Genomic DNA, 27,614 nt, shown 5'->3' on the forward strand with positions numbered 1-27,614 from the left:
TGCCGCAGAGTATGATTCTTAACGTTAAATGCATTCATGAAAGGAGTTTTGATCATAGATTTAACAAAGTGTTGTTATGACGTTAAATTAAAAACCGTTTTTGTCAAACATAAAAGGAGGTATGTAATAAATACAGAACTTCACATACGTTGTTTTCGCTTCCTATTTATTGCACTCGTTTATTTTGCGAGAGAACATACCACTCGCCCGGTACGCGGTCTCGAGGTATGTATTCTTGTGCAAAATAAACTCGTGCAATAAATAGGAAGCAAAAACAACGTATGTGAAGTTCTGTATATTTATGTGCCATAAAACCAATTACTAGATATTAATGTACCTCTATTATATCGGTACTGTGTGATGTAGGTCATGCTGTTTTCGGCATTTTTAACACGTTCAAGGTCAGATTGCATAACAATAACATGCAGACATGTTTTACTTGAGCGTAACCCACTCTGAGCTAGTGTTGTCATGGTCGTAGTTTATTCACCTCAACACAAGTGTTAGGGGATAAGGACGGGCAAACAACTGAAGTTTTGTCAACGTTCTATTTTTCCTGTAGCGAGTACGACAACTGTCATAGCGAGACGACTGTAAGTATATCATACATGTGTGAGAATATGTGTCAAACCAATATTAGGTAGATATTGCATCGAAACGGAAATGTTTATCTATGTTGAACAGAAAACATATCGAAGTCAGTGCTACGTGATACCGCATATTAGGTCACTTATGTGCCCCCAATTTGGCTTTCAGTGTTGGTTCACTATACTCTATTCATAATAATGCTGGATTACATATTGTAGGAATACATCCAATATACATATTGTATTGATCTGGATTAGAAAATAATGCAATAAAATAGATGTTCGGGTAATTATGTCATTTAAAAACAGGTTTTGTTTAGTAATGAATCAAAAATAGACGTGTGAAAGCTGCATGATAATTCCAGATTTCACAGATATTTAAAATTTCAACTACAGTAAGGTATACTCAGGCCCGTACGCAGGGGGTGTGGGGGTGTGGGGTTGGGGAGGGTGGTGGGGGTTGGGGAGGGGGGTTGGGGGAGGAGGGGGGGGGTGGAGGGTGCGAGAGGTGCCGAGGTCCGTCCGTGGATGTGTAAAAAATAATAGTCCGACGATGTGAACTGAGGCAAACAAACATTTCAAATGTTTCGATTACTCATCCCCCCCCATATACATTTCTGCGTACGGGCCTGTTATACATAAAATATAGTCAGGAATATATATATATATATATATATATATATATATATATATATATATATATATATATATATATAAATAATGAGTTTATTGCCCCCCAGATCAGTTGACAGTGTCAAGATTGGGGAGCCTTGAGTCATTGCCTTACAAAAATACATGTATATATTCATACACATACACATACATATATGTACATTCTTACATCGCATATTATGAAAGTTAATTTCAATATAGAGAATATATTAAATTAAAATGTATTAATCAATTACATTAATATATTAAATAATTATATTAAAAACAAAATTTCCATTATTGTTAAAGAGATAACTAAATAAATCATTTTAAATTGTGATGTTTAAAATGTTGATGGTTTTATAATGTTTTTATACACTATTGAAACAACTTCTAGTTACATACATTTAAATTTGTTTAAAAACAATACATAAATATGAATACAATAATGGTTTTGATCTGAGGGGGACAGGGGAGAGAGAATGGACAGATGAAATGAATGGGAAGAAAAAAGAGGTAAGATAAACAGAAACTAAAAAAGAGAGAAAGAAACATGTATTATTTACTCGCATTGTAGATTAAGATTGGTTTTCTGGTTCTACTGAAGTTTTCGTATATCCAAGCAAGCCCAAATTTTCCTTTAGGTTAACAAAATGTGCAGTTATGAGATTGAAGAAAGTAGTATCAATTAATTCTCCGATTTTCAAGCAAAAAGATTCAACCATTTCTCCCAGTGTTCATTAAATTTGTTATACTGGCAATTTTTAAAATAAATACATCTTTCTATTTGGAATTTAGTTTTCAGGATATTTTCAATGGCCTTTTTGTGCAAATTTTGTTTAAGTATTTTCATGTTGTAAATGTAATATTTTATATTGACAGTTATCCAGTTTACTACGTATCTTAGATCACCATCTGTCATTCCAAACATAACTACATTTTTGCTTAGTGGGATGCAAAGACCAGTTTTTTTCAAAAATCTATTTTTTAACTGCTTCCCAAAGGACCGGTCTCGGTGGCGTCGTGATTAGGCCATTGGTCTACAGGCTGGTAGGTACTGGGTTCGGATCCCAGTCGAGGCATGGGATTTTTAATCCAAATACAGACTCCAAACCCTGAGTGAGTGCTCCGCAAGGCTCAATGGGTAGGTGTAAACCACTTGCACCGACCAGTGATCCATGATTTGTGCTATCCTGCCTGTGGGAAACGCAAATAAAAGATCCCTTGATGCCTGGCATAAAAGAGTAGCCTATGTGGCGACAGCGGGTTTCCTCTCAAATCAGTGTCAGAATGACCATATGTTTGACGCCGATGATAAGACAAAAAATCAATGTGCTCTAGTGGCGTCGTTAAATAAAACAAACTTTACTTTTTGCTTCCCAAAGGTATCTTACTTCAATGCAGTCGTAAAAAGGTGTTGCATTGTCTACGGTTCATTATTATAAAAAGAGCATTTGTTTGAATCAACATAATGTATCATATGAAGAAAAGTATTAGTAGCCAGTATTCTATGTAACAGTCTGTATTGAAACCACCTTAAAGTTGTATCTTTTAAACAATAGAAAGGTAGAGCATAGTATTTTTCCCACGTACAACAGTCGTATGCCAATCCTTTATTTGCATATTTTATCTGCGACTTTGGAGTTATGTTTTTTTTTATTCAACATATTGTACAGATCTTTACATCCTGCATTTGTGTTCAGTAGAATTTTCATTTAGAAAGGTAAAATTGGAACTTTAACAGATGTGAATGTTTTGTTATTAATATTGTTTAATGAACGTAGGAAAGATTTTACAGCATTTACTAATGATGCATAATTTAAAAAATTCGTTTTTATGTCATATTTTCTTCTAAACGTTTCAAATACCAAAATATTCCCTTCATTGTCGAGTATGTCGTTTAGGAAAATTATTCCTTTTTTTTTATATATTCATTATATAGAAACGGTTTGTAACTTTTTAAGATGTTGGTATTATACCAAATATTCAGTCCTTGTATATCTTCTGTAGTTTTTAGACTTGTTTTTCTTGTAATAATACCCAACTGAATAATACATCTTTCCAGAAACTGTTTTTGATCTTTCCTTTTTTTTAAATATAATGAAATAGTCCCCATATATAATTAGGTCCCTTGTACTTAAACCAGTAGTAGATTGAAATAAGTAGATTGAAATAAGGTGAAATAAGGTGACCCATTTATTATTATAATTTTAAGGATGTCATTACATGTTGTATATCTGGCATTTTTATACCCCCATATTTATAATCGTGAGTTAATAATTCTCGTTTTAGTTTTTCTGGTTTATTTTGCCAGATAAATTGAAAAATAAACATTTTATTTAAATTATTTGTAATTGTTTTTGATGCATTTGGTAATGACATTAGTAGATACGTAATGTTAGGTATTAATGTTAGGTATTAATAAAAGGTATTAATAAAGTTAACAATTGTAACTCTTCCTAGGACAGTCAGTTTTCTAAATGACCACAGTTTTATCAAGTTCAGAATTTGTTTGATTTTAAATTACATACTATAATATCTTTTAAATTTATGGGAAAGTTAATACCGAGCAAAGTAAACTGGTTTTCACCCAATTCCAATTTCCAAAGTGTATGGTGATAGACATCTTTACAATATTTTTTGCTACCTATCCAGATGGTTTTGACTTAGAGTAATTTATTTTTAAACCGAAGATCTCAGAATAGTAATCAAGTAATGTCATTGTATTGTACAGAGACTCAGGAGATCCATCAAGAGTGAAAGTAGTATCATCGGCATGTTGAGAAATTAGATATTCTTCACCATTAATAGAAATGCCTTTGATATTTGTTTTATTCCTAACTAGAACTGCAAGAATTTCAGCACAAATTAGAAAAATATAAGGCGACAGGGAGTCATCTTGTCTGCACCCTCTTTCTAATTTGAAAGTTTCTGTAAATAACCATTTTGTAATACACTGGACATTGAATTTGTGTTAAATGTTTTAATCCAGCTCATTATTGAACTTTTAAAATTAAGTATATCTAATGCTTTTCCGATAAAGGACCAAGATACAGAATCAAAAGCTTTTTCGAAGTCCACAAGTATTAACAGACCAGGTATATTGTATATTTCAGTGTATTGCATTATATCGTATATCAATCGTATGTTTTCTCCAATATATCTTCCTTTAATAAAACCTGTTTGATCTTTATTTATTATTTTATCTAAGACTATTTTAATTATATTTGCAATGCAGCCAGAAGCCATTTTGTAGGTGCAGTTCAAAAGAGTTATGGGTCGCCAATTTTTCAAAAATTGCTTAGGCTTATTTTGCTTGGGGATACAAGTGATTATACCTAGTTTTTGTACTTGGGACATTTCCTCAATAGTATAACTATAATTTATTTCCTCAATAGTATAACTATAATTTATTAACCGAACTATAAAATGTCCTAAGTCTGTCCAAAAACATTTGAAAATCTCTGCTGTAAATCCGTCCGAGCCGGGACTTTTTTCGTTCTTCATATTTTAAAGAACATTTAAAACTTCAGAGTATGTTATTTTACCTTCTAGAGCGTCTTCATTTGTTAACCTGTTAAAAATTATAAACTGATAGCTCTCCAACTATATTAGTGTGTAGTTGTTCCGATTTTTCTTTTCTTAGCTCTGTTCTTTCTTCTAATACTTAAAGTTAGTGTTATCGTTGTCTAATTCGTTTATATCTTCACAAAGTTTAGTTTCTAACTCATTATTTTTCTTCTTTTTAAACGCCGAAAAGGATATTGTTTTCCCTCTTATTTCCATCAGCAGTGTTTCAAGAAAAAGTTGTTCATTTATTACAAACTGTATTTCGTCTTTTGGAATAGAGTTTAAGTTATCTGCATTATAAATTAAAACAGCATATTGCGAAATTATATTATTTATTACATCCTTAATAATTTTTACATAATCTTTGTTCGTCAATAGTGAATTGTTAAATTTCCATAACCCTTTACCTTTTTGGATTGTATTTAGTTTCAAATACAATATTACACCAGAGTGGTCCGACCTGTAGCTATTGTCAGTTAAAACCTTTACAATATGTGGTATTAAATTATTTGAAATGAGAAAAAAATCTAGTCTTGCTAATTTTAATGAGTCTGATTTTCTCCAAGTATATCTTCTTAGCATTGGATATAAATCCCTAAAAAGAGTTTTTCACGTGCTTTAGGATGATTACAATGTAAATAGTTTTTCGTATCAAGATCTTGATTAAGTACTAAATTGAAATCACCACATATTATATAATACTCGTTATCAAATTCTTTTATATTTAGTAAAATCTTAGAAAAGAAGTCCGGTTTATCGTTATTTGGTCCATATATATTAATAAGTGTTATTCGCTCTTTGTTCGCCGTTATATCCAGTACTATAAAGTTTCCTGAATTATCTGTTTTTATTTTATGTATTTTGTATTCGAATGTATTATTTAACATTACTGCAACTCCCCTAGCTTTACCAGTGAAAGAGTTAAACAGACATTTGTATCCCCATTGAGCTTCTATATAAGGTTCTAAATCCTGAGTAAAGTGTGTATCTTGCAAGCAGTATGTATCTTGCAAGCAGTAAATATCAAAGTGTTTGCATTTTAGGTAGTTCAAAACATCTTTTCGTTTCTCAGGATCTCCGAGTCCCTGACAGTTCAGTGTCATGATTTGTAAATATGCCATGTTACATTTTGGTTAATATGATTGTATATATATTTTAATGATGTATCTAGCTTGCTTGACAATGAGGACAATGAAATAAGTAACATTTATACTCTTGCTTTTGAACTAGGCAGAGATTCAGCGAGAGAAAGATTTGTAAAAAAAGGAATCACAAATAAAGCCCAGTTCTCACTTGAACGATTTTTCGTACAACTGCGGTGCGACTAAAAAATTGTACAGCCGTGCGATTCCCGTACGAATTACCTAGGGTCCCCCCCCCCCCACCCCCCGCGCAGTCTCACTTGTGCAACTGCCATGCGACTGCCTTTCTGCACCGGGCTCGCATACGCTCGCATGAGATTTGCACAGGTTGCACGACAGTTGCACGGAAGTCTGATGGATGTCGCACGGGAGTCGCAGGGGGTCCGCTGGGAGTCGCGCATCTCGGCTCACTTAAGACCACGTACGACTCCCGTGCTGTGCAACCTCTATGCGACCAATAATTTTAAACATTTGAAAAATGTCGCACCGGCATGCGACATGTCCAAAATACACACGACACCCCTACAATCTTTTAGTCGCACCGCAGTTGTACGAAAAATCGTTCAAGTGAGAACTGGGCTTTAGAGAGGGAATGAACAGTAAAGGACAAAGAAACCAATTAAACATTAAAATAACCAAGTGGCCATGTAGGCCACTTAAAGAGTCTCCTAACCCTTGATCATATTGACAGCAAATAATTTTTTTTTTTTTTAAAAGAAGACAAAAAGAAGTGAACAGTCACCACATATCCATTAATAGATATAAGCAGATGCAAGACCGTTTTAAGTAATAGATAATAATGGAGATGATCCTAATACTATCGGATAAAAACAGTAATTTAAGTTATTGTACGGAACCATCACCATATCCGACTTTCTCCATTTACATATATACATGTATCAATGTTCCCTTTTGAGGCCGATATTAATAGATTAAGTATATTCTGTGCACAAAAGTACATACATTAAAAAAGACACATATTAACACTCGCATTCATGCATGTACGCGCGCGCGCACACACACTTTTAATAGAGAAGTGAACACCACAAGTCCTGTGATTGGTTATAAATGTGAGTGTTGGTTGTAAAATCTGGGCTAAAACTGTATACAATTTTATTTCATCTAATACCACTGTGTCAAGTAGCCTTGTGCTTGGAACATGTATGGAGTACCTGTAAAAACAAAGTACTCAAATTTTGTGCGAAACTAGGGTGGTTTTAAAAACATTTGGTTATACCGAAAATGAGCCATACAAGATATCATTTTCTTAAGTTAATACTTGAGGTAGGGGTTGTAGTACTGATATTTAGTTTGATATATTGCATATAGTGTTTTTAAACAGACGTTCACATGGTCCCCTATGGGATTTTATTTGGTATAGTACAACCTTATATAGCTTCTTTCAGATCAATGGCAGGTCCGGCGTCCGTCCTTACTCTGTCAACGTCGCTGTTCTGGCGTTTCTGATGAGATCGTACATCTATAACAACAGCAACAACGTCGACGAAGATGACCTGTTCCTTCTCAACAACTCCTACGACTACATTGTAGGTACGTTTGTAATGTCCTGACGCAGAGGCGAATAAATGATTTTGTAAAGGGGTTCACGCACAACATGCTAAACAGGACAAGCCCGAGTTTGCAAGATACATTTTCAGAGCAGCTTAGTATTTTATATTTTGGATGATGACTAAACATTTTATTTAAAGGGCACTAAAAATTAACGGTGGGTTGATAAGACCCCTATGACCTCCCTCCTCCCTTCACTGGATCCGCCAATAGTGTAAGACAGTATTTGATATTAAGATACGACGATTTCAGACTGAACGTTCTAATCTTAATATGAGCACACGACATATGCCAGTACTGAAGTACGCACAATGTACTGAAGTACGCACAATGTACTGAAGTACGCACAATGTGACAATAATTCTTATCTGTCTGCTTTTGTGTTCGGTCTGTGTGTTCCTAAACTATTTTATCACAAACTGGGCAATTCCATTGTGACGGTCGTACACATTGGACGACGAAAATACTAAATAGTGAAAAAGTAAATAAAAATCAGAAAATAATGGCTTCATTTAACCATTAGTTAGAGTTTTATATTAGACCCCTGAAAATATATTTGTCCTGACAGAAATTGTGGAATGGTAGTTCAAAGGCGAGTGACTTACGTCCATGCAGAATTAGTGAAAAGCCAGTGTCATGAATTATTAGTGCTTACATAATTAATTTCTATTTCTATATACAGCCTGAACATCAGGGAAAATATCACTGCCTATTCAAAACATAATAAAGTAACTGGACCTAACGGATACATGGTAAAAATATTGTGACGGACGTACATAAAATGTGTGACGGACCTTCATGTCCGATTTGAATTAATTGATTTTAAAATAAGATCAATACTGTTCTACACAAAACCTCATAATTAGACTTTAATTGTGAAATAGGATAGTAATTGAGGGAAACAAATAAGGAAGATAAAAAAAATTCTTCAAAATATCACCTTGATTAATAATTAATTATCGGCAATTGATGTAAAAAATGTATTAATTGTAACACAACCTTCAGACGGTATTTGTTACTTTCCCCTGCACTTCCAACATACATGACAGCACATAACGTTTAATATGCATCCAATCGTGAGGGATTGGTTGGAATGGGAAAAATAAGGATCACCAGGGTGGTGGTTCCAGGTATATAATATTGCTTCAGAACATCAGCCGAGCGCTCACCTAGATCCCCGTTTTCATGCTATTATTTGCACACCTGTTCATTTGTCTATATATTTTTTATCTATGTTTTCTTAAATCCTCTTTTCTTTAAAAACAATCTTGGGCCAAATTTGCAAAAGTCAGCTTTTGTCTTACATGCATGAAACTAAAACACATTTACAATGCTTAAAAGTCTGTTTAAGAAAAATATGTCTATCAGAACTGCGACTGATTGAGGCCTAGGGCCCCGAGTTTGACCAGGGTAGGACCAGAAATATGCACCTGGTTCCCTATTTATTTAACTGCCTACTTTTATTACTAGTAATAATTAGCTTTATTTATAACATCCTCATCCCTCACCCTCAGTTTAATATATTGCAGACTATTTTGGGGACGTTTGCAATTTGACATTGTCATCCGATGTATCTTACGAAAGTTTTGACAAGACAATACCTTCTCAGTGTTTATTACGAATTCTTTCATTGGGATTGTTTCGAATGTTTTTAACGGCTTAATGTATGTTAACAGAAATCTGACATCATAATTCCCTGCTCCGCAGACCCACTTCAAGTATTTAGTTAGTAGGCTAGACAGAAACACTGCTTATTATAGCCTTATAGTAAAGGTCATAACATTACAGAGGCACAGAGCATGTACAAAGATATGTCCCCATCAACAATAAAAATCTGCTCGAATTGTGTGTCGTTCCAACCAGTTTATCACAACTGGTCAAAGGCCGTGGTATTTGTTTTCCTGATTGTGGGAAAGTTCATATAAAAAAGGTCCATTGCTGCATTATGAAAAATGTAACAAGTTTCTTCTGATGTTTGATATGCAGTAGCCAATGACTAATTAATAAATGTGCTAGTGGTGTCGTTAAACAAAACAATATTTAGCTCTTAGCTAAATTGTTCAATACTTTCTATAAAATTTTGTGACGGACGTACAGTGCTAATGATGGAAGGCTTTTACACCCCCAAAATGATCAATGTGTGAGAAGTGTTATTTATAATATTTCATGCATACCTGCTTAATTCAGTGTTTTAAAAACATAATAATAATATTGTTTTTACTTTAAAATGAAATTTGAATGTTTGGTCCCAGTTTTGTTACTTTATCATCGTTCTGGGTACCCAGTGTTTCATTTCAAAACATTAACAATGAAATAGATCTATATATATTTGAAAAGTTTTATAGATTAAATCTCGAAGTTATAGCATTTAAACTGTACCAATTATTGATGTTTAAACCAATATTCATAAATTGAGTAGGAGGTTGACCTTTTCATGGAATTGCCCAACAGGAAGCCATACACAGGTACACATTGTACAATCTAATTAAAATTAGCTCCACTATTACATGTGGATCTAAAGACAGCCAGTTGGAGCTCATGTCCACCAATCAAAACCTTACTTGCAGAATCCTGCCAGTGATTTAAAAATAAATTGAAAACATTCCGAATTATCCTGAGGGTATACGACATATTTCGTGTGAATTACGAATGCCGTAAAACATGTTTTATTTTATAAAATAAATAATTTGTAATGTAAAATTGAAGACTGATAACCCACCCCGTACGTATTGGTATGGTTGGCTGTACTGCGGCCACTAAAATAGATTCGCCCGATATTTTTAGAATGTGTATGCTCCCAAATAACGTTATAAAAGGCGAAGTGTGATTGGTCAATATTTAAATTATTATTTACAGACGAAATGTTACCTGGACATTGGGGACTACGCAGTGTTACTGGCAGGATTCTGCAAGTAAGGTTTTGATTGGTGGACATGAGCTCCAACTGGCTGTCTTTAGATCCACATGTAATAGTGGAACTATTTTTAATTAGATTGCAAATTGTACTTTTTTCATGATCCCTGAAACGCAATTTCCTAACACGTGGGATCAGATAACTGCGATTTGGTGCTGCTCCCTGTAGCACCACACACACACACACACACCACACACACACCTTTGGTTTCATGGTTTCACCTACAATGCTTGTAACAATTATAGTCTTTAAAACATGTGCTTTCGTCAATTATATCATCTGAAATTAGCTGCTGTGTTTTAATACTAGTTGGTTCCGGGTCAGCTTGGTCCGTGATTGCTGCTCGACTGTCAGAAGATAGTGACGTCAGTCCTCGTTTTGGAAGCTGGGCTGGATGACAGAAACGAGGCTGTACTAGCATTCCAGCAGAAGGACCAAACAGTCAGAGATCGAAATTCGACTGGGAGTATTACACCGAACCGCAGAAACAGGCGTGCTGGGCTTTGAAAGAAAAGGTAAGCTACTGATCTGACTTCACCTGCTATCTTCATTTGCTGTCCACATCCACATCTTAGTCCTTGTCTGACCACGGCAGGTGTTTGTTTGTTGCACATCTAATAGGTGTCACCTAAGAAATCATAGACCAAATCTAAAATTGAGAACGTAGGTATTCACTCGTTCTGACTCGTCTAAATATCGAGTACATGAAATATTTGTCCATTTATTTGTTCAGAGGTCATACTGGCCCAGAGGTCGAGTGTTGGGCGGAACCAGTCAGATGAACTATATGGCGTATGTCCGGGGGAACCGGTTTGACTATGACAGCTGGGCGGCCCAGGGGTGTGACGGGTGGAGCTACAAAGATGTTCTTCCGTACTTCAAGAAATCAGAGGACATGCAGGACGAGGAGCTCGCCAAATCAGGTCATACAACGAACACGTCGGACAATTATAATTCATCTAACGTAAGACGCAAAAACAGTTAACCGAGCGAACGCAATAGCTCTACTCTTGGCCAGTTGATGATGCAAATGAGTGGTCTAAAGTGGTATCAGTTTACGATGCACACGTTCAGTCAGATCTGGGTTCGAATCCGCAAACTGCATGCGCAGAAAGTTACAATCCCATTGTTCACAAGTGTAGATTCTTCAAACATAGTTAGCAGTTAGAATAATAATGTGACGTGACAGTGATGGAATTACTAACGGCGAAACACCTGGCGGTGATTTATAGTAGCATCATTTCTCATCTACCGTGTGCAGAGATGCGATTTTGAAAGCTTTGATGTTGTTAGGGGTTCATTAGTTCAAGTTGTAAAGATACACCTGTTAGGCACATCTGATATTAAAACAGGCCTATACATTTTACATAAAACTTAAAAAATAGTTTTTACTGAAACCACATTAAAATTAATTGTGCATGTATATATTTAAAATATTCGAGGTTTCGTCAGTGTAAAACTAATATCCTCAAGAGAATAAACAAACTGGTGGGAACGTAAACCACTAGTGTATAACACAGACATGGCTAGCTTGGTAGTTACAACAATCCTGGGTAAACGCAGGATTTGACCAATATGATAACAATGCATTTTACAGACTACTACAGCCGCGCAGACCTTATTTTAAATATTTGTCATACTTTACAGAATACCACAACCGTGGAGGCCCACTTAAGGTGAGCCGAGCGCCCACGAGTTCTCTCCCTTCGATATTCCTGAAGGCGGCCAAAGAGGCCGGATACAACGAAACAGATCATAACGAGAATGTCAGGAAGGTAACCGAGGAAATAATAGTGAACACTTCAACGATATCTCAAGATTAAACGTCTTTGGTAATATAACATGTTCAACGAAATCTCAAGATAAAATACCTTTTAGTAATGAACACAAAACGCCTACTTAGTTAAGCCTCCAAAACTACCAGAGTAAGGCCCAAAACACACCGGGTCCGAGTCTGGGCCTGGGTCTGGCGAGTGTGGTACAACCGCCATGCATTGTTTTGACTTCTGGGTCTGTAACTGACGTGTTATATATATATATATAACACATGTGTGTATATACATATACTCTTCAAAAGAAGAAACGCAAAACCACATTGTCGTAACATTTGGAGAATTGATTTAATTATTGAATGGTGAGTCCGATAATTACCAAATGTTGCAGGATTGTTCACAATTCACTCTAGTCCATTGTGAGTAAGTGATAGGACACACCACTAAGGTCAAGGTCATCTGGAGTCAATACCGGGTGTGGCCTCCGCGTGTGTTGACAACTGCCTGGCACCGCCTGCCCATTGAAGCAACCAGAGTACGGATGACGTCCCGGGGGATGGTGGCCCACTCGGCCTGCAAGGCTGCTGCCAGCTCGGGCAGGGTCTGGGGCTGTGGTTGTCGCTGTCGGAGGCGTCGGTCCAACTCGTCCCATAGAACTCAATTGGGTTCAAATCCGGTGATGTCGATGGCCAAGGAAGGACATTAATGTTGTTGTTCTGTAGGAAAGCCGTTGTGAGACGTGCTGTGTGAGGCCTGGCGTTGTCATGTTGGAACACTGCGTTGGCGTTGGCCATAACTGGAACGATGTGTGGCCGGAGGATCTGGTCAATGTAGCCCTGTGCATTCAGGTTGCCCTGCACGTGGACCAGGTCAGTTCTGCCAGTGTGTGAGATGGCTGCCCACACCATGACACTACCCCCGCCGAATCTGTCCACTTCCTGCACGCAGTTTGCCGCATAACGTTCACCACGACGCCTATACACGCGACATCTTCCATCATGACGTCGGAGCAGAAATCGGGACTCGTCACTGAACCACACCTGTCTCCATCGCAGTTGAGGCCATTGTCGATGAATCTGGCACCACTGCAGTCGGAGTCGACGGTGTTGTGGTGTTAAGATGACACCTCGAACTGGACGTCTGGCACGAATTCCTACCTCACGTAGGCGGTTCCGTACGGTCTGGTCGGATATCCTGCGCAAACCTGGTATTGCTGCGGCTGTGGAGGTGGCAGTAGTCAATCGTTCCCGAAGGTGGCGTACCCGGATGTAGCGGTCCTGCCCGGGGGTAGTGACCCGTGGTCGACCGGATCTAGGGAGGTCACGTGTTGATCCATGTTGCTGGTAACGGTCCCACAGTCTGGAGATGGTGCTTGGGGACACATGGAATGCCCTGGCAACGGCCGTTCTGGATTCGCCTGCGTCTAGTCGGCCGATGGCATTGTTTCTCTGCGGTTCACTGAGACGTGGCATGTCCTGGATTGTCAACTGTCGGCCAGATACAGAGGCCAGACAAGCGAACACCCTGCACTTTTATACTGTCGGTGTTCATGTTGCACGTGCAGACAACGCACGTGCAGTGGTGACATGGTTTGCACGTGGCTGCATTATTGCGAATATTCACATTTTGGAACTTTATTGTACAGTAGCTGCGTTTTATCGAATGTAACCGTGGGAATGTGTTTGGGACATGCAATGACCTTATATTCACAAAGCATGAACCGGTAGGAAACATAAAATCGGAGTTATAACCCATTTGTACCCTCTTGCGTTTCTTTTTTTGAAGAGTATAGTTCACAGAACAGGTAGGCCTAACCGAGTGGTAGACCCATGCAACCCGATACGATCCTAATTTGATGTTTGGTCTAACTTATGAATATTGTATATAACTTGCTGAACTTTGTTATGTATAATCATGTACGTTATAAAAACGTGTGATACTTGCATACCATATCGATATATAGGACGTCTCCCTATGCTTGTAAATGTGTATCAAAATACAAATGGTATCGCTAACGATCTCGACCAATGTTCTCAGGTACAATATACAAAATAGTAATCAAACTATATTTACATACAGTGGCAGTGTAAACATATAGCACATATCACGTCTATAACGTCTGTTGCCAGATCTGTAATTGACGTCAGCACAGATGCAGTGTGTTTTATCACATTCGATTCAATGCGTTTCATTTTGGACTGGCACCATACTCGGCAGACCCAGACCCAAACCTGGGGTGTTTTGGCCCTTAATGTGAATGACAAATCCGTAATACATTGTAAGGGTCCAATTCAGTAAACTCTCGTAACTTTGCGATCTGGCAGTACAATACAAAACGACTTATAGGGACGATCAGACGTTGTTTAAGAGAGCTTTGTGAACCAGGACCCAGGCTTGGAATTTTCGAACCTATCGTAGTGCTACAACTTTGTAAAACCATCGTAGGCTATGACGTCACTATAGTACACGTCATAGTGACGTCATAGCTTACGATGGTTTTGCGACCATGAAGTCTGATTCTATAAACTCCATACTTACATACATGTGTATCATTATTTACTGGTGTATTTTAAGTAAGGAAATGTCCTAGTACCTCTCCATTCCTGGACAAAAATAATGGCACTCAGCACTGTCGAGGCTCGTTGTCATTATTTGTTTGTAGGAATAGAGTGTTATTCGGGCATTCCCCCGACCATACATAATGATTAATCAGAGTCTGTATCAAACCTAGACGAATTCGTAGTACAGTGCATCATAAAACATGAAAGCCAAGTCTGGAAAGAAAACATTTCTCATATTCCAGACAGCATTGTTAGTTATAAAATGTCTACATTTTGTTACAGGGTTTGCTATTGGACAGTCCACTATGGGAAACGGTCAAGCACGTCAAAGTCATTCTTGTGGCCTGCAAGAAAAACAAGAACAAATCTACATATTGCTGTACAAGCTCATGTAACCAAGGTAAACTGTGTTACGAGTTATATCTCGTTTTGACGATTTTCATTTCCAATTTGAAACATTATGTCTCTTTACTTCTGCATGACTGGTATATCAAAGACCGTGGTATGTACTACCGTGTCTGTGGGATGGTGCATATAAAAGATCCCTTGCTGCTAATTGAAAAGAGTAACCCATGAAGTGGCAACAGCGGGTTTTCTCTCTCAATATCTGTGTGGTCCGTAACTATATTTCGGACGCCAGTGTGTCGTTAAATAAAACATTTCCTTGTTTCTTTTCTTTACTTCTGGTTTTGTATATTTTGATTTTGTTTTCGTATTTTTAAGGATATAATGGGATATAAGAAACACACACACACACACACACACACACACACACACATATATATATATATATATATATATATATATATATATATATATATATATATATATATTTATACTAATTTGATTCAAGTGCCTGTGGTTAAAATACCCCATAATAAATATTAGTATAGGTTTTGATTTTATGTTTATATTATGATATTTAAATTATATTCTATTTGAGTTAGGTTATCATAGAAAATAAGAAAGCTGTTTCTGTGGAGTTTGTCAAAAATGGCCGAGTTCAAAGAGTGAAAGCCACAAGGGAGATAATTCTGTCAGCTGGAACTATTGGATCTGCACAGATAATGATGTTGTCTGGATTAGGACCCAAAGAGCATCTTGAAAAGTTAAAGGTATCATTCCACGTTCCATATCATACTGAATAGCATATGTCTTAAGTGATGGATTCCCAATCCATATTGCGTATGAATGATTTGTTCATTCGATCCAGTCATCGTCGAATTGGTTTTATTTTAAGTTTGTTTGTTTGTTTTACGTGTTGTTTTGTCTAACTGTTTACTTTGTAATAATGACTCAGTTACGAAGGTATTCTCTTTTATCATATTTTGATTTAAACTTGCCGGAAAATATTTACAACGTCATCAGACTTCACTACATTTATTGGTTTGTGTTAGAAAAACAAACAAAATCCCAAGGTTTAACAATACAGATTACCGTCATTTAAACCTATCACGTTCAACACTTGCTGAATACGAAGATAGTCGTTTCACAATAACTTCAGTTGTATTAACTTGATTCATGGGGCAGACCTCAGCGATCTGAGTTTTATTATAAAGTTTGTTTTGTTTAACGACACCACTAGAGCACATTGATTTTTTTTTAATCGTCATCTATTGGAAGTAAAACATTTAGAGGAAACCCGCTACATTTTTACATTAGTAGCAAAGGATCTTTTATATGCACCATCCCACAGACAAAATACCAGTCGCGGTAGAAGAGATATCCATGTTATAAATAGAGAATACTAAACGAGTTCCCGCGTGAGACCGTTTATATTACAACGAGTGTCTTTTCAATCATACACCACGAGCGAAAGCGAAATAGCTAAATTAAGTAAATGCTAAATGACTTCATTTGGTAAGCTTGGTAATTTTCCCGGTCTTTTAATCAGTGCATTTTCATGTCTTGTTTAGTTGTTTAGGAAGTCATTCTGTGCATGTCCGTTCTTTGTTGTGCGGTGTAATAAATAGAGAATATTTCATGTTTTTTTGTCAAATATGATTTATATCTCATCTTGTGAAGTTTGCAATCATATCATTGCAAACTGCACGAGATGAGATATAAATCATATTTGACAAAAAACATTAATATTTCTATTTATTATATAACTTTTGGCAATTTACCTTTATTTGTAAAATGCCAGCAACAAAATAGTTTTGGCGTTCTTTCAGTGAAGATAACACTTTCTACAGTGACGATAACACATTTTAGAGTGAAATAGTGAAATTTTCACTCTAAAATATGTTATCATCACTGAGTGACTGTTAACACTTTTATTTCACTGATACTTTCAAGATATTTCACAAAACTCGTGATGTACGATTGAAAACATACTCATTGTAATGTAAACGGTCTCACACGACAGCTCAGCATTCTCTATTGCTGTCTGGAAAAGAGGTTGGCCCTGTGTGAGCGAAACTTCATTATCGTGTCTCTTCACACCCTATTTGAAACGAGAAATGTGACTCTGGTGGATTACCTACAGCCTTAAAACTATGGCTGATCAAGGCTGTTGATATGGTTACTTTATTCGGCCAGATTAGTGTCAGTTTAATTCTGCTATACATACCAGGGCCAGTTATATGGTGTCATTAGTAGTGAGTCTAACCCAATTATATAACTGTATAACAGGTAACACTAAGGTCTAGTTTGTTTATTCTGTTAGATAGACTCATTGTATTGCTGTGTCTTTTGTATTCTGATGAACTAATTATGTATTTTAGATTCGTGGGCTATTTGTTCTTATATTATCTGGTAATTCAGAACTGTTATGTCTATTATATTTAGGGGATAACCCTACTATGTTTTCCGATTTGCGGACGTATATCGGTGGTTTTACTGTCGCAAATTTAGTTTTATTGGCGACGCGTTAGCCAATAAAATTAAATTTGCGACAGTAAAACCACCGATATATGTCCGCAAATCGAAAAACACAGTAGGGTTATCCCTATTCTAATTAAACTGTTTGCTGGTTGATTTTAAATAGGAAATTGTCACACTTTTAGTAAGAATAAGTATATAAACGTCACCAGCTGGTGACGTCATTAGGCAGCCCATTAACAGACGATGGGTGGTCGGACAGTTAGCGGCTCGAACATAGATGTGTAATTTGACATATTTAATCAGGTCTCGTGATTAGATAAAGACTAATAAAGAATGACATGTTCATTTCTGACATAAAAACGTCTCAGTATTTAACGACTTCTGTACGTAATATGAATGCTACAGAAATTGTCTTTATGACGTCATTACAAAACAACCATGTTCTTTGCTTAACCTATGACGTATTTCTGCCACAAAATTTGCGACCGGTATATCGGTGATTTTACCACCTGAAATTTTTAGTGGAGATCCAATCAGATTCGTTCTTACAAATGTGTTGAATTAGAATTTGTGATCACTCTACTGCTCTGTCTTATATCTTGTGATAATTACCTTTTTATTATGTTTTGTCTTTCAGATTGTGATAATAATATTTATACTATATATATATATATATATATATATATATATATATATATATATATATATGTGTGTGTGTATGTGTATATATATATACATATATATAATAAATACACACACACACACACACACACACACACACACACACACACACACACACACACACACACTCATACATATATAATACAACGTGTTTTTGTAAACTATACACGCAATTTTAATTTCAGTCCGACATTATTAGATATTCAAATGGCATAAGAATATGTGGCGAGGTGTCTTGTGAATGGAAATGACGTCAAACTCGAATTGTGGATGTCCTTACATCAAAATAGACTAGTGCTTTAACATTTTTTGTTTTCAGAACGCTGGGCAGCTTTCAGTGTGAAATTGCTATTGAAATGTTTTTATTTGATGACTGTGAATGCATACGTCAGTTATGAAGTGTCACCCTAGTGCCGTGACTTCGATTAATTTACATTTAATTTGCAAAGTTATCAAAATCTTAAAGTATGTGATCTGAAAAAATAGTATATACATTGATTGCACTGAAAATGTAAGATATTATATGATAAGTATATATATATTTGTTTTACGTTCATCGTGGTATGAACAAACAACAATCATCCGCAAACTGTGTGAATAGGCGAAGCCGTTCTCACATGTTTGCAGATGATTTTTGTTTGTTCATACTCAGGTGAACGTAAAAGAAATAACAGACAATACTTATAATTATATTTGAATCATACAGGCTAATAATAACACTAAAAATCATACTTTATTTAGATTTTTTTTTTTTTTTTATCAATAAACAATGATGCCCAATAAGACAACTTGCCCATATAAAATGACGTCATCAGATATGACGTTCCCTGATGACGTAATGTTTATGTTCATCGAAAAATGAACAAACTCCCGTTGCTACATCTGGACCAATAGGATGACGTTACGTTGTAATGAATATAACATAAATTTAATTACAACAACAACAATAATAATAATAATAATAATAATAATAATAATGATAATACTTTCTATACAGTATTGTTTAGTATATTTGGTAAATATCTTTATACTATACAGATTCCTGTGGTTGCTGATCTGCCAGTGGGAGACAACCTTCAGGATCACCTGCTGACATTTCTTAGAGTTCTTATAGATCAACCGCTGTCAACGAGTCCCGAAAAGTTAAATAAATCGTGGACAAAATGGCAGTATGATATTTTCAAAACTGGTGAGTTGGTCTGTACAAAACAAAAACACTGGGGTACTCATTGCCGATAATACACAAACATGATTCCATTAAATAGTTTAATCCGTTAAAATGTTTAATGATTTAGTTTTATTTGGCTGAATTATGTTAAGTATTTCGTAATGTGTTTGAACAACGCATTGCTCTGTTTAAAGGTTACCTCACAACACCATGCGGCAATGAGGCTACTGCCTTTGCCAGGACTCGAGATGACCTGCAATATGGAAACCCTGATGTGGAATTCCACATGCTCGTCAATTTGCCGGAAAGAAAACATATCGAGCGATTGATTAGTTTAGACTCCAAGGTAACAAATTATTTTAATATAAAATTATTTAAATTATAAAACTATTTACTTACATGAGTTAAATAGTTTGGTCAAGATGGACTGATATATTAAATGTTCCCAAAACAAAAACATTGTCGAAGATCTTATAACGTTTACACTACCGTAGACCTTTTATATCAGACACGACGTCACATACAAAAGCGTTTGGTATACCAGTCGTGGGACTCTAGTTAACCCATTAGCAGCACAGACATTTTATATCAGACACGACGTCACATACAAAAACCCTTGGTATACCAGTCGTGGGACTCTAGTTAACCCATTAGCAGCACAGACCGTTTATATCAGACACGACGTCACATACAAAAACCCTTGGTATACCAGTCGTGGGACTCTAGTTAACCCATTAGCAGCACAGACCTTTTATATCAGACACGACGTCACATACAAAAACCCTTGGTATACCAGTCGTGGGGCTCTTGTTAACCCATTAGCAGCACAGACCTTTTATATCAGACACGACGTCACATACAAAAACCCTTGGTATACCAGTCGTGGGACTCTAGTTAACCCATTAGCAGCACAGACCTTTTATATCAGACACGACGTCACATACAAAAGCGTTTGGTATACCAGTCGTGGGACTCTAGTTAACCCATTAGCAGCACAGACCTTTTATATCAGACACGACGTCACATACAAAAGCGTTTGGTATACCAGTCGTGGGACTCTAGTTAACCCATTAGCAGCACAGACCTTTTATATCAGACACGACGTCACATACAAAAGCGTTTGGTATACCAGTCGTGGGACTCTAGTTAACCCATTAGCAGCACAGACCTTTTATATCAGACACGACGTCACATACAAAAACCCTTGGTATACCAGTCGTGGGACTCTAGTTAACCCGTTAGCAGCACAGACATTTTATATCAGACACGACGTCACATACAAAAGCGTTTGGTATACCAGTCGTGGGACTCTAGTTAACCCATTAGCAGCACAGACATTTTATATCAGACACGACGTCACATACAAAAGCGTTTGGTATACCAGTCGTGGGACTCTAGTTAACCCATTAGCAGCACAGACCTTTTATATCAGACACGACGTCACATACAAAAACCCTTGGTATACCAGTCGTGGGACTCTAGTTAACCCATTAGCAGCACAGACCTTTTATATCAGACACGACGTCACATACAAAAACCCTTGGTATACCAGTCGTGGGGCTCTTGTTAACCCATTAGCAGCACAGACCTTTTATATCAGACACGACGTCACATACAAAAACCCTTGGTATACCAGTCGTGGGACTCTATTTAACCCATTAGCAGCACATACCTTTTATATCAGACACGACGTCACATACAAAAACCCTTGGTATACCAGTCGCGGGACTCTAGTTAACCCATTAGCAGCACAGACCTTTTATATCAGACACGACGTCACATACAAAAGCGTTTGGTATACCAGTCGTGGGACTCTAGTTAACCCATTAGCAGCACAGACCTTTTATATCAGACACGACGTCACATACAAAAACCCTTGGTATACCAGTCGTGGGACTCTAGTTAACCCATTAGCAGCACAGACCTTTTATATCAGACACGACGTCACATACAAAAAGCCTTGGTATACCAGTCGTGGGACTCTAGTTAACCCATTAGCAGCACAGACCTTTTATATCAGACACGACGTCACATACAAAAACCCTTGGTATACCAGTCGTGGGGCTCTAGTTAACCCGTTAGCAGCACAGACCTTTTATATCAGACACGACGTCACATACAAAAACCCTTGGTATACCAGTCGTGGGACTCTAGTTAACCCATTAGCAGCACAGACCTTTTATATCAGACACGACGTCACATACAAACACCCTTGGTATACCAGTCGTGGGGCTCTAGTTAACCCGTTAGCAGCACAGACATTTTATATCAGACACGACGTCACATACAAAAGCGTTTGGTATACCAGTCGTGGGACTCTAGTTAACCCATTAGCAGCACAGACCTTTTATATCAGACACGACGTCAGATACAAAAACCCTTGGTATACCAGTCGTGCGGCTCTTGTTAACCCATTAGCAGCACAGACCTTTTATATCAGACACGACGTCACATACAAAACCCCTTGGTATACCAGTCGTGGGGCTCTTGTTAACCCATTAGCAGCACAGACCTTTTATGTCAGACACGACGTCACATACAAAAACCCTTGGTATACCAGTTGTGGGGCTCTTGTTAACCCATTAGCAGCACAGACCTTTTATATCAGACACGACGTCACATACAAAAACCCTTGGTATACCAGTCGTGGGGCTCTACTTAACCCATTTAAAGGCATGTGGTCATTTTGAAGTTGAGTGTGCCCAGACTAGTGAGGTTTTCGCACGGTTGTAATTCGTTCGTTTGAAATCAGACAACAGTGAAGAATCGATCTTCTCGGTGGAGCTATTGAGTGTTCCTATTCCAACCAGTGATTCGTGAATGACACGTCGTACGAAATAGTATGAACTGTGCTGTGTAAATATGTAGATGCTTTGTATGTACATATATATTTGTGTATCTTACTAAAACTATACTGTACCTTTGTTATGTTCTAAGTAAGTCGTGTCAAACCGACCCAAAACTTAAGTTGGTCATTTCATCTAAAACGATGAAAACAATAATAAATGTGTAAGCGTTTCACCAAATAGGTGAAAACGTATGCATAAGATCAACATATGGAATAACATCAGCCATAAGTTTGGTCAGCGAATATTCGTAATTTGTAGATATAGCCTCCGAATGTCTACCATAAACCTTTGTGGATTTCCGCGGGAGTCCGTGGGCATCATAATTGATTGAACAACTTCTGTGCCAGAATGATATGGCGTTGTCTGATATCTGCATACAATGAACATACTCTAAGGTATCTTAGAAGTTGAGATATGTAGACACTAAAAGCTGGTACAGATAGTATATTGCTTGACATAAAGGAAACATTGACTACTGGAAAGTCATCCCTTTTTGTCATACAGCTTAATTTGCAGATTTGTGTCTTTGAATCTCTAAGCACAGATCGAGGTGTGAAACTGATCTAATACCTTCAGATGTTTCTTTCATTTCGAACACCCGTGAGTAAATCAGTGGATCATAATCTGTAATCCTACTATTATTGAATAATATAAGGTCGCTAATATAGCGAAGAGTACAGATATAGATTATATCTCTGTCTCAGTATATTTTGTCTGCATTCACTCTTGGTCTTTACGAATTGTTCAGATCCGCGGAAAATAAGAATGGACAGATATGTTCATTCCCCGTTCTTTGTAAGAAATGTTCCGTTGATTAATGAATAGAATTGTTCCTTTAGTTTGTCGTGGGGATTGTTGTGTATAATGTATGATGTTAAAAAACAAAATATTTTAATATTAGTGATCTTGATCTAGATTGAGAGTGAATGATTCCAAGTAAATCTTTGGTATTCTTGATAATTGACATTTGATTAATACCACTTATCTGGAAGACTTTTTGGCAATACCTATAAAGGCCATCCTTGATAGTGATCAGGATAATGTTCAATCTTTGAGACAAGTATTTGGTTGTGCATTTGCTGGACCCCGCGATATATAGATTCTTATGACCTGTTGGAATCCAACATATAAGAGGAATGAATATGAAGTATAGTTTGTTCAGCCAATCAGATCCGTTGAATAATTTGCATTAATATATTCTACCAATAAAGTCTATGCTACAATTCTGTTCAGCCAATTAGATCCGTTTGTGTAATTTGTTAAGCCAATCAGACCAGCTGTATAATTTGTTTAGCCAACCAGATATAGGCATTTCAGGTTTTAGTTTCTATTCCAGTGTTACTTTCAAGCATTTCAATTTATCTTTGATTCGAATATTCGGTAGACACGATATGTGAACCAAACTATAACCCATAAATAGTAATCCTCCAACCCATCTAACAAAGTATAACCCATAAATAGTAATCCTCCAACCCATCTAACAAAGTATAACCCATAAATAGTAATCCTCCAACCCATCTAACAAAGTATAACCAAGTGAAAACAAGTGAAACCTTTCATGGTTCAGTTTCGATATAACTCGATGTTTATAAAACATCTTAGTTTAGCACAAAATTATTATTGCTAGTTTTATCCCATACATGCTTCAAGCACAAGGCTACTTGACCATAAGCGTATGAGACAGGGGGCGGGAGTGTAACTTCCCTCCTAATGCTGAAGCAAAAACTCAAAATATTGATACATTTTTGTCTTGTATTTCCATCAGTCTACCTTCAAAATTGGTAATCCATGTAAACATGTGTAGTGATTCGTTTGCAACCCTATAATGGTAGTGATGCTAATATTAATCAATGTTGTTATCCAGATTCGGGCATTTTCGTTTAATTCTGGCAAAAGCCAGCCTGTCCCCCCTACAAAATTAGGAGCTCGTACGCCTATGCACAGTGGTACTAGATGAAATAAAATTGCATACATTTATTGTCCAGATAAAAGTAATCTTTTTGGCAATAAACACTTGTCACATTACCAAAGGCAGGACTTCTGGTATTAACGGCTCTATCAAAAGTTGGATGCATCTCGCACTTTGACAAGGCCGGATGCAATTTTGTTTGGAGGTACATAACAGAACGTGATTTTATTGTAGGTCAGTGAACAGTTGAAATGGGACGCAGCAGAAGGGTTTGCTATTGTCCCTATGGTGTTACGACCTCAGAGTGTCGGGACAATTCGTCTTCGGAGCTCGAACCCGTTTGAATATCCAGTAATACAACCAAACTACCTCATGGTGACAGAAGATATGATGGTCATATACAGAGGTATAATTTTGTTAGCATCTCTGTTTGTTTGTCATGAGGGATAGGGGTGGTAGGGAGTTTATGCCACTTTCAGATACTACCCATTGAGAACGTAGTGGTGGGGGTTAGCTGTCACCACCCACCTAGCGCTGTAGCAAACCATCGCTTCCAAGCAAAACCACGGTGATTTTCTGGCAAAATGAGCAAACTTTTCACCATGTATTTTCTTCATTCTTCTCACAATATCAGTAACTGTTTGTTGTAATACACGTAAAAAGGCGTAGTGGATCGTTTGGAACCCTATTTGGCTCTTTGGTAATAATAATGCAAGTTGTTTTTTTATCCATTTTTATTTAATTCGGGGAAAAAATCAACCTGCCTCCTACACAATGTGGAGCCCGAACTCCTGTGATCAGAGTAACAAGATATGTGGAAAAGACCTAACGTTTGCCCAGATGAGATATTAAACTCACATAGGTATCTATAAAAGATACTGGACTGGAAAGTTTTAAAATAGTTGATAGTTTAACGACGATCTTTGATAGTTTGACAATCTTTGATAGTTAAAATGCACAGATGTGTTAAATGTCGTTGATTTGTTTTTGATTTGTTATCTTTTCCATCAGTTAAAGGTGGAATAGATGTAGGTCCAGTAGTAAAGAGTTCAGTTTTGGTTCAGTGGGTCGCACGGTCGATAGCGTTCAGGGTCCCACGATTAGTACATCAACGGCTGTGGTATGTACTGTCTAAGCATATAAATTACCCGTTGCTGCTCACCGGCAGACGGACTAGAGAGTTTACTTTGTTCTTCTTTCTCTTCAGGTGTTCGGATATTTCAGAAACTACTGAAGACTAAAGCGTTCAGAGATATCGGAGCCCGACTGGACACGACGAGGGTCCCGACGTGTAGTCAGTACACCTACGACTCTGACGAGTATTGGCAGTGTTACGTCAGGTCAATCACCATCTACGTGTTCCACCACATTGGTACCTGCAGGATGGGGGCGATCGCAGACCCCTCCACTGTAGTCGACCCTCATCTCATGTAAGACTCATCGGATATTTATATATTGTCCTTACCTTCCGAAATCTGCCCAATCGGCATGCTTGTTTACATTTCACATTGAATAGCCGTTGTTTGATTTGCTCACTTGAATAATCCCATTGCACCCACATTGGCAACATCTACCAAAGATGAAACGCAGTGTAATTTATATGTACTTCCCCGTAGACAGGACAGTACATACATTAATTAGTGATTGATCAGTCGTGTTTCGCCGATCCTGCTACCCGTCACTGTTTGGATATGCCATGTACCACTACATCCCGTTCCATAATTCTGAATGTACTTCAACACAGTGACCGTTTTGAATGTGATGTGTTTATATATATATATATATATATATATATATATATATATATCTGAATGTTCTTTATCTTAAACGCGCAGTGATTGTTTAGATTATGGTGTGTTTATATAAATACATTCAGAATGTCCTCCATCTTCAGTACAGTGACAGTGTTGACATAAATTTATTCTGAATGTACTATATCTTAAACACAGTATCCGTTTTGAATGTGATATGTTTATATAAAAATATTTCAAATGGATCATATCTTCAACACAGATAGCGTTTAGATACCCACGCCATCTTAGTATTAAGAATTGTATTTTAAAATGGAGGGATATTGTACTGCCCCTTGTGCATGACAATATTGTTTTAGAAATGAATCGCAGGCCGAGGTATGTACTACATTCTGTCAACGGGAAAGTACTTTTAAATTATAATACCTCGTATCAAGGATCAGTAGGGGTGTATAATGTGGTGGCAGCGAGTGACCTCCCCCCGCTCTCTATCTATTTCTCTCTCTCTCTCTCTCTCTCTCTCTCTCTCTCTCTCTCTCTCTCTCTCTCTCTCTCTCTCTCTCTCTCACACACACACACACACTTTCTATCTCTCACACATACACTTTTGCTTCTATCTTTGTCTCTGTTTTTGTCTCTTTCCAAAACGTTGAAATACCAAAACGTTGGACACCGAATAGGGGTGGTTTAAACTACAATAAATTGTCGTTAAACAAGCATTCCATTCCTTTCCTCTGTTTGTTATTTCAGAGTAAAAGGTATATCTGGTCTGCGTGTAGCTGATGCTTCCATTATGCCCAACGTCGTTTCCGGAAATACCAATGCTCCTTGTATTATGATTGGAGAAAAGGCAGCCGATTTGATTAAGGGAAAGAACTCTGTATGACAGGGATTTGAACGACTTCCATTAGAAGAACAGTCTCAAAGTTGCATAATAATAATTATTTATTATACTTTTTTTGTGTGAAATGTAAACATAATGCCTTGAATAAAATGCCCACATAAGATATAGAAATAATTTCAAACACTACTATAATCATAAAGTTATATTATTTCAAATTTGAATAAGACAGGTCAACACGTGACATCGCAGTTTAAATTTGAACTGTATCTGCTTATCGACAAATGTCTGACTTGCATTTTAGTGGATTAACAATGAATATTTTCTCTCTCTATATATATGGTATATTTTCTCTATATATTTTCTCTATATACAGTTTTTGTTTTTCATCAAGAATTTTTTACTTCATTACAAAAACCTTTAAAATACCAACATATGGCATGTGCCACTTTGGGAATGTACCTTGATATCTTAAAGCATTTTACTTAACTATTGCATAGTATAGGACATAAAAGGGGTGTCTGATATTGCCAGAAGATCTTCATGCCAATAACTCACATTATAACCCATATTATAGTCCAGAGATTCCACACACAGCAACAGAGATCACGAAAGACATTAAATGTAATTTCACCATACCATCATTGAAATAAAAAAATCAGAAATTATATAATACCATAAATCCAACAAATTATATCATGGCGAGAGTTTGTCAATCTACCATTAAATAATACAATGACAAGATTATTCTATAATATTATCACGAAAACAAACATCTCCATTTAGTTTTATTGTATAAATAATAAAAATGTATACTACGATT

At 36.8% G+C, this 27,614-nt stretch overlaps 1 protein-coding gene across 1 annotated transcript; it reads left to right on the top strand.

Annotated features, from left to right (window-relative positions):
- The first annotated feature begins 476 nt into the window (after positions 1 to 476).
- LOC121372084 (glucose dehydrogenase [FAD, quinone]-like) lies at positions 477 to 27,614 on the top strand. Its single transcript, XM_041498347.1, is given in 13 exon segments — positions 477 to 593; positions 7,357 to 7,501; positions 10,743 to 10,948; positions 11,167 to 11,356; positions 12,081 to 12,208; positions 12,252 to 12,265; positions 15,049 to 15,166; positions 15,714 to 15,881; positions 19,312 to 19,462; positions 19,636 to 19,787; positions 24,434 to 24,605; positions 25,407 to 25,629; positions 26,701 to 27,614. Coding segments are annotated over 12 exon segments (1,743 nt in total). The 5' UTR covers positions 477 to 593; positions 7,357 to 7,416; the 3' UTR covers positions 26,837 to 27,614.

The sequence above is a fragment of the Gigantopelta aegis genome, chromosome 4, assembly GCF_016097555.1.
Source record: "Gigantopelta aegis isolate Gae_Host chromosome 4, Gae_host_genome, whole genome shotgun sequence".
Classification (NCBI taxonomy): Eukaryota; Metazoa; Mollusca; class Gastropoda; order Neomphalida; family Peltospiridae; genus Gigantopelta; species Gigantopelta aegis.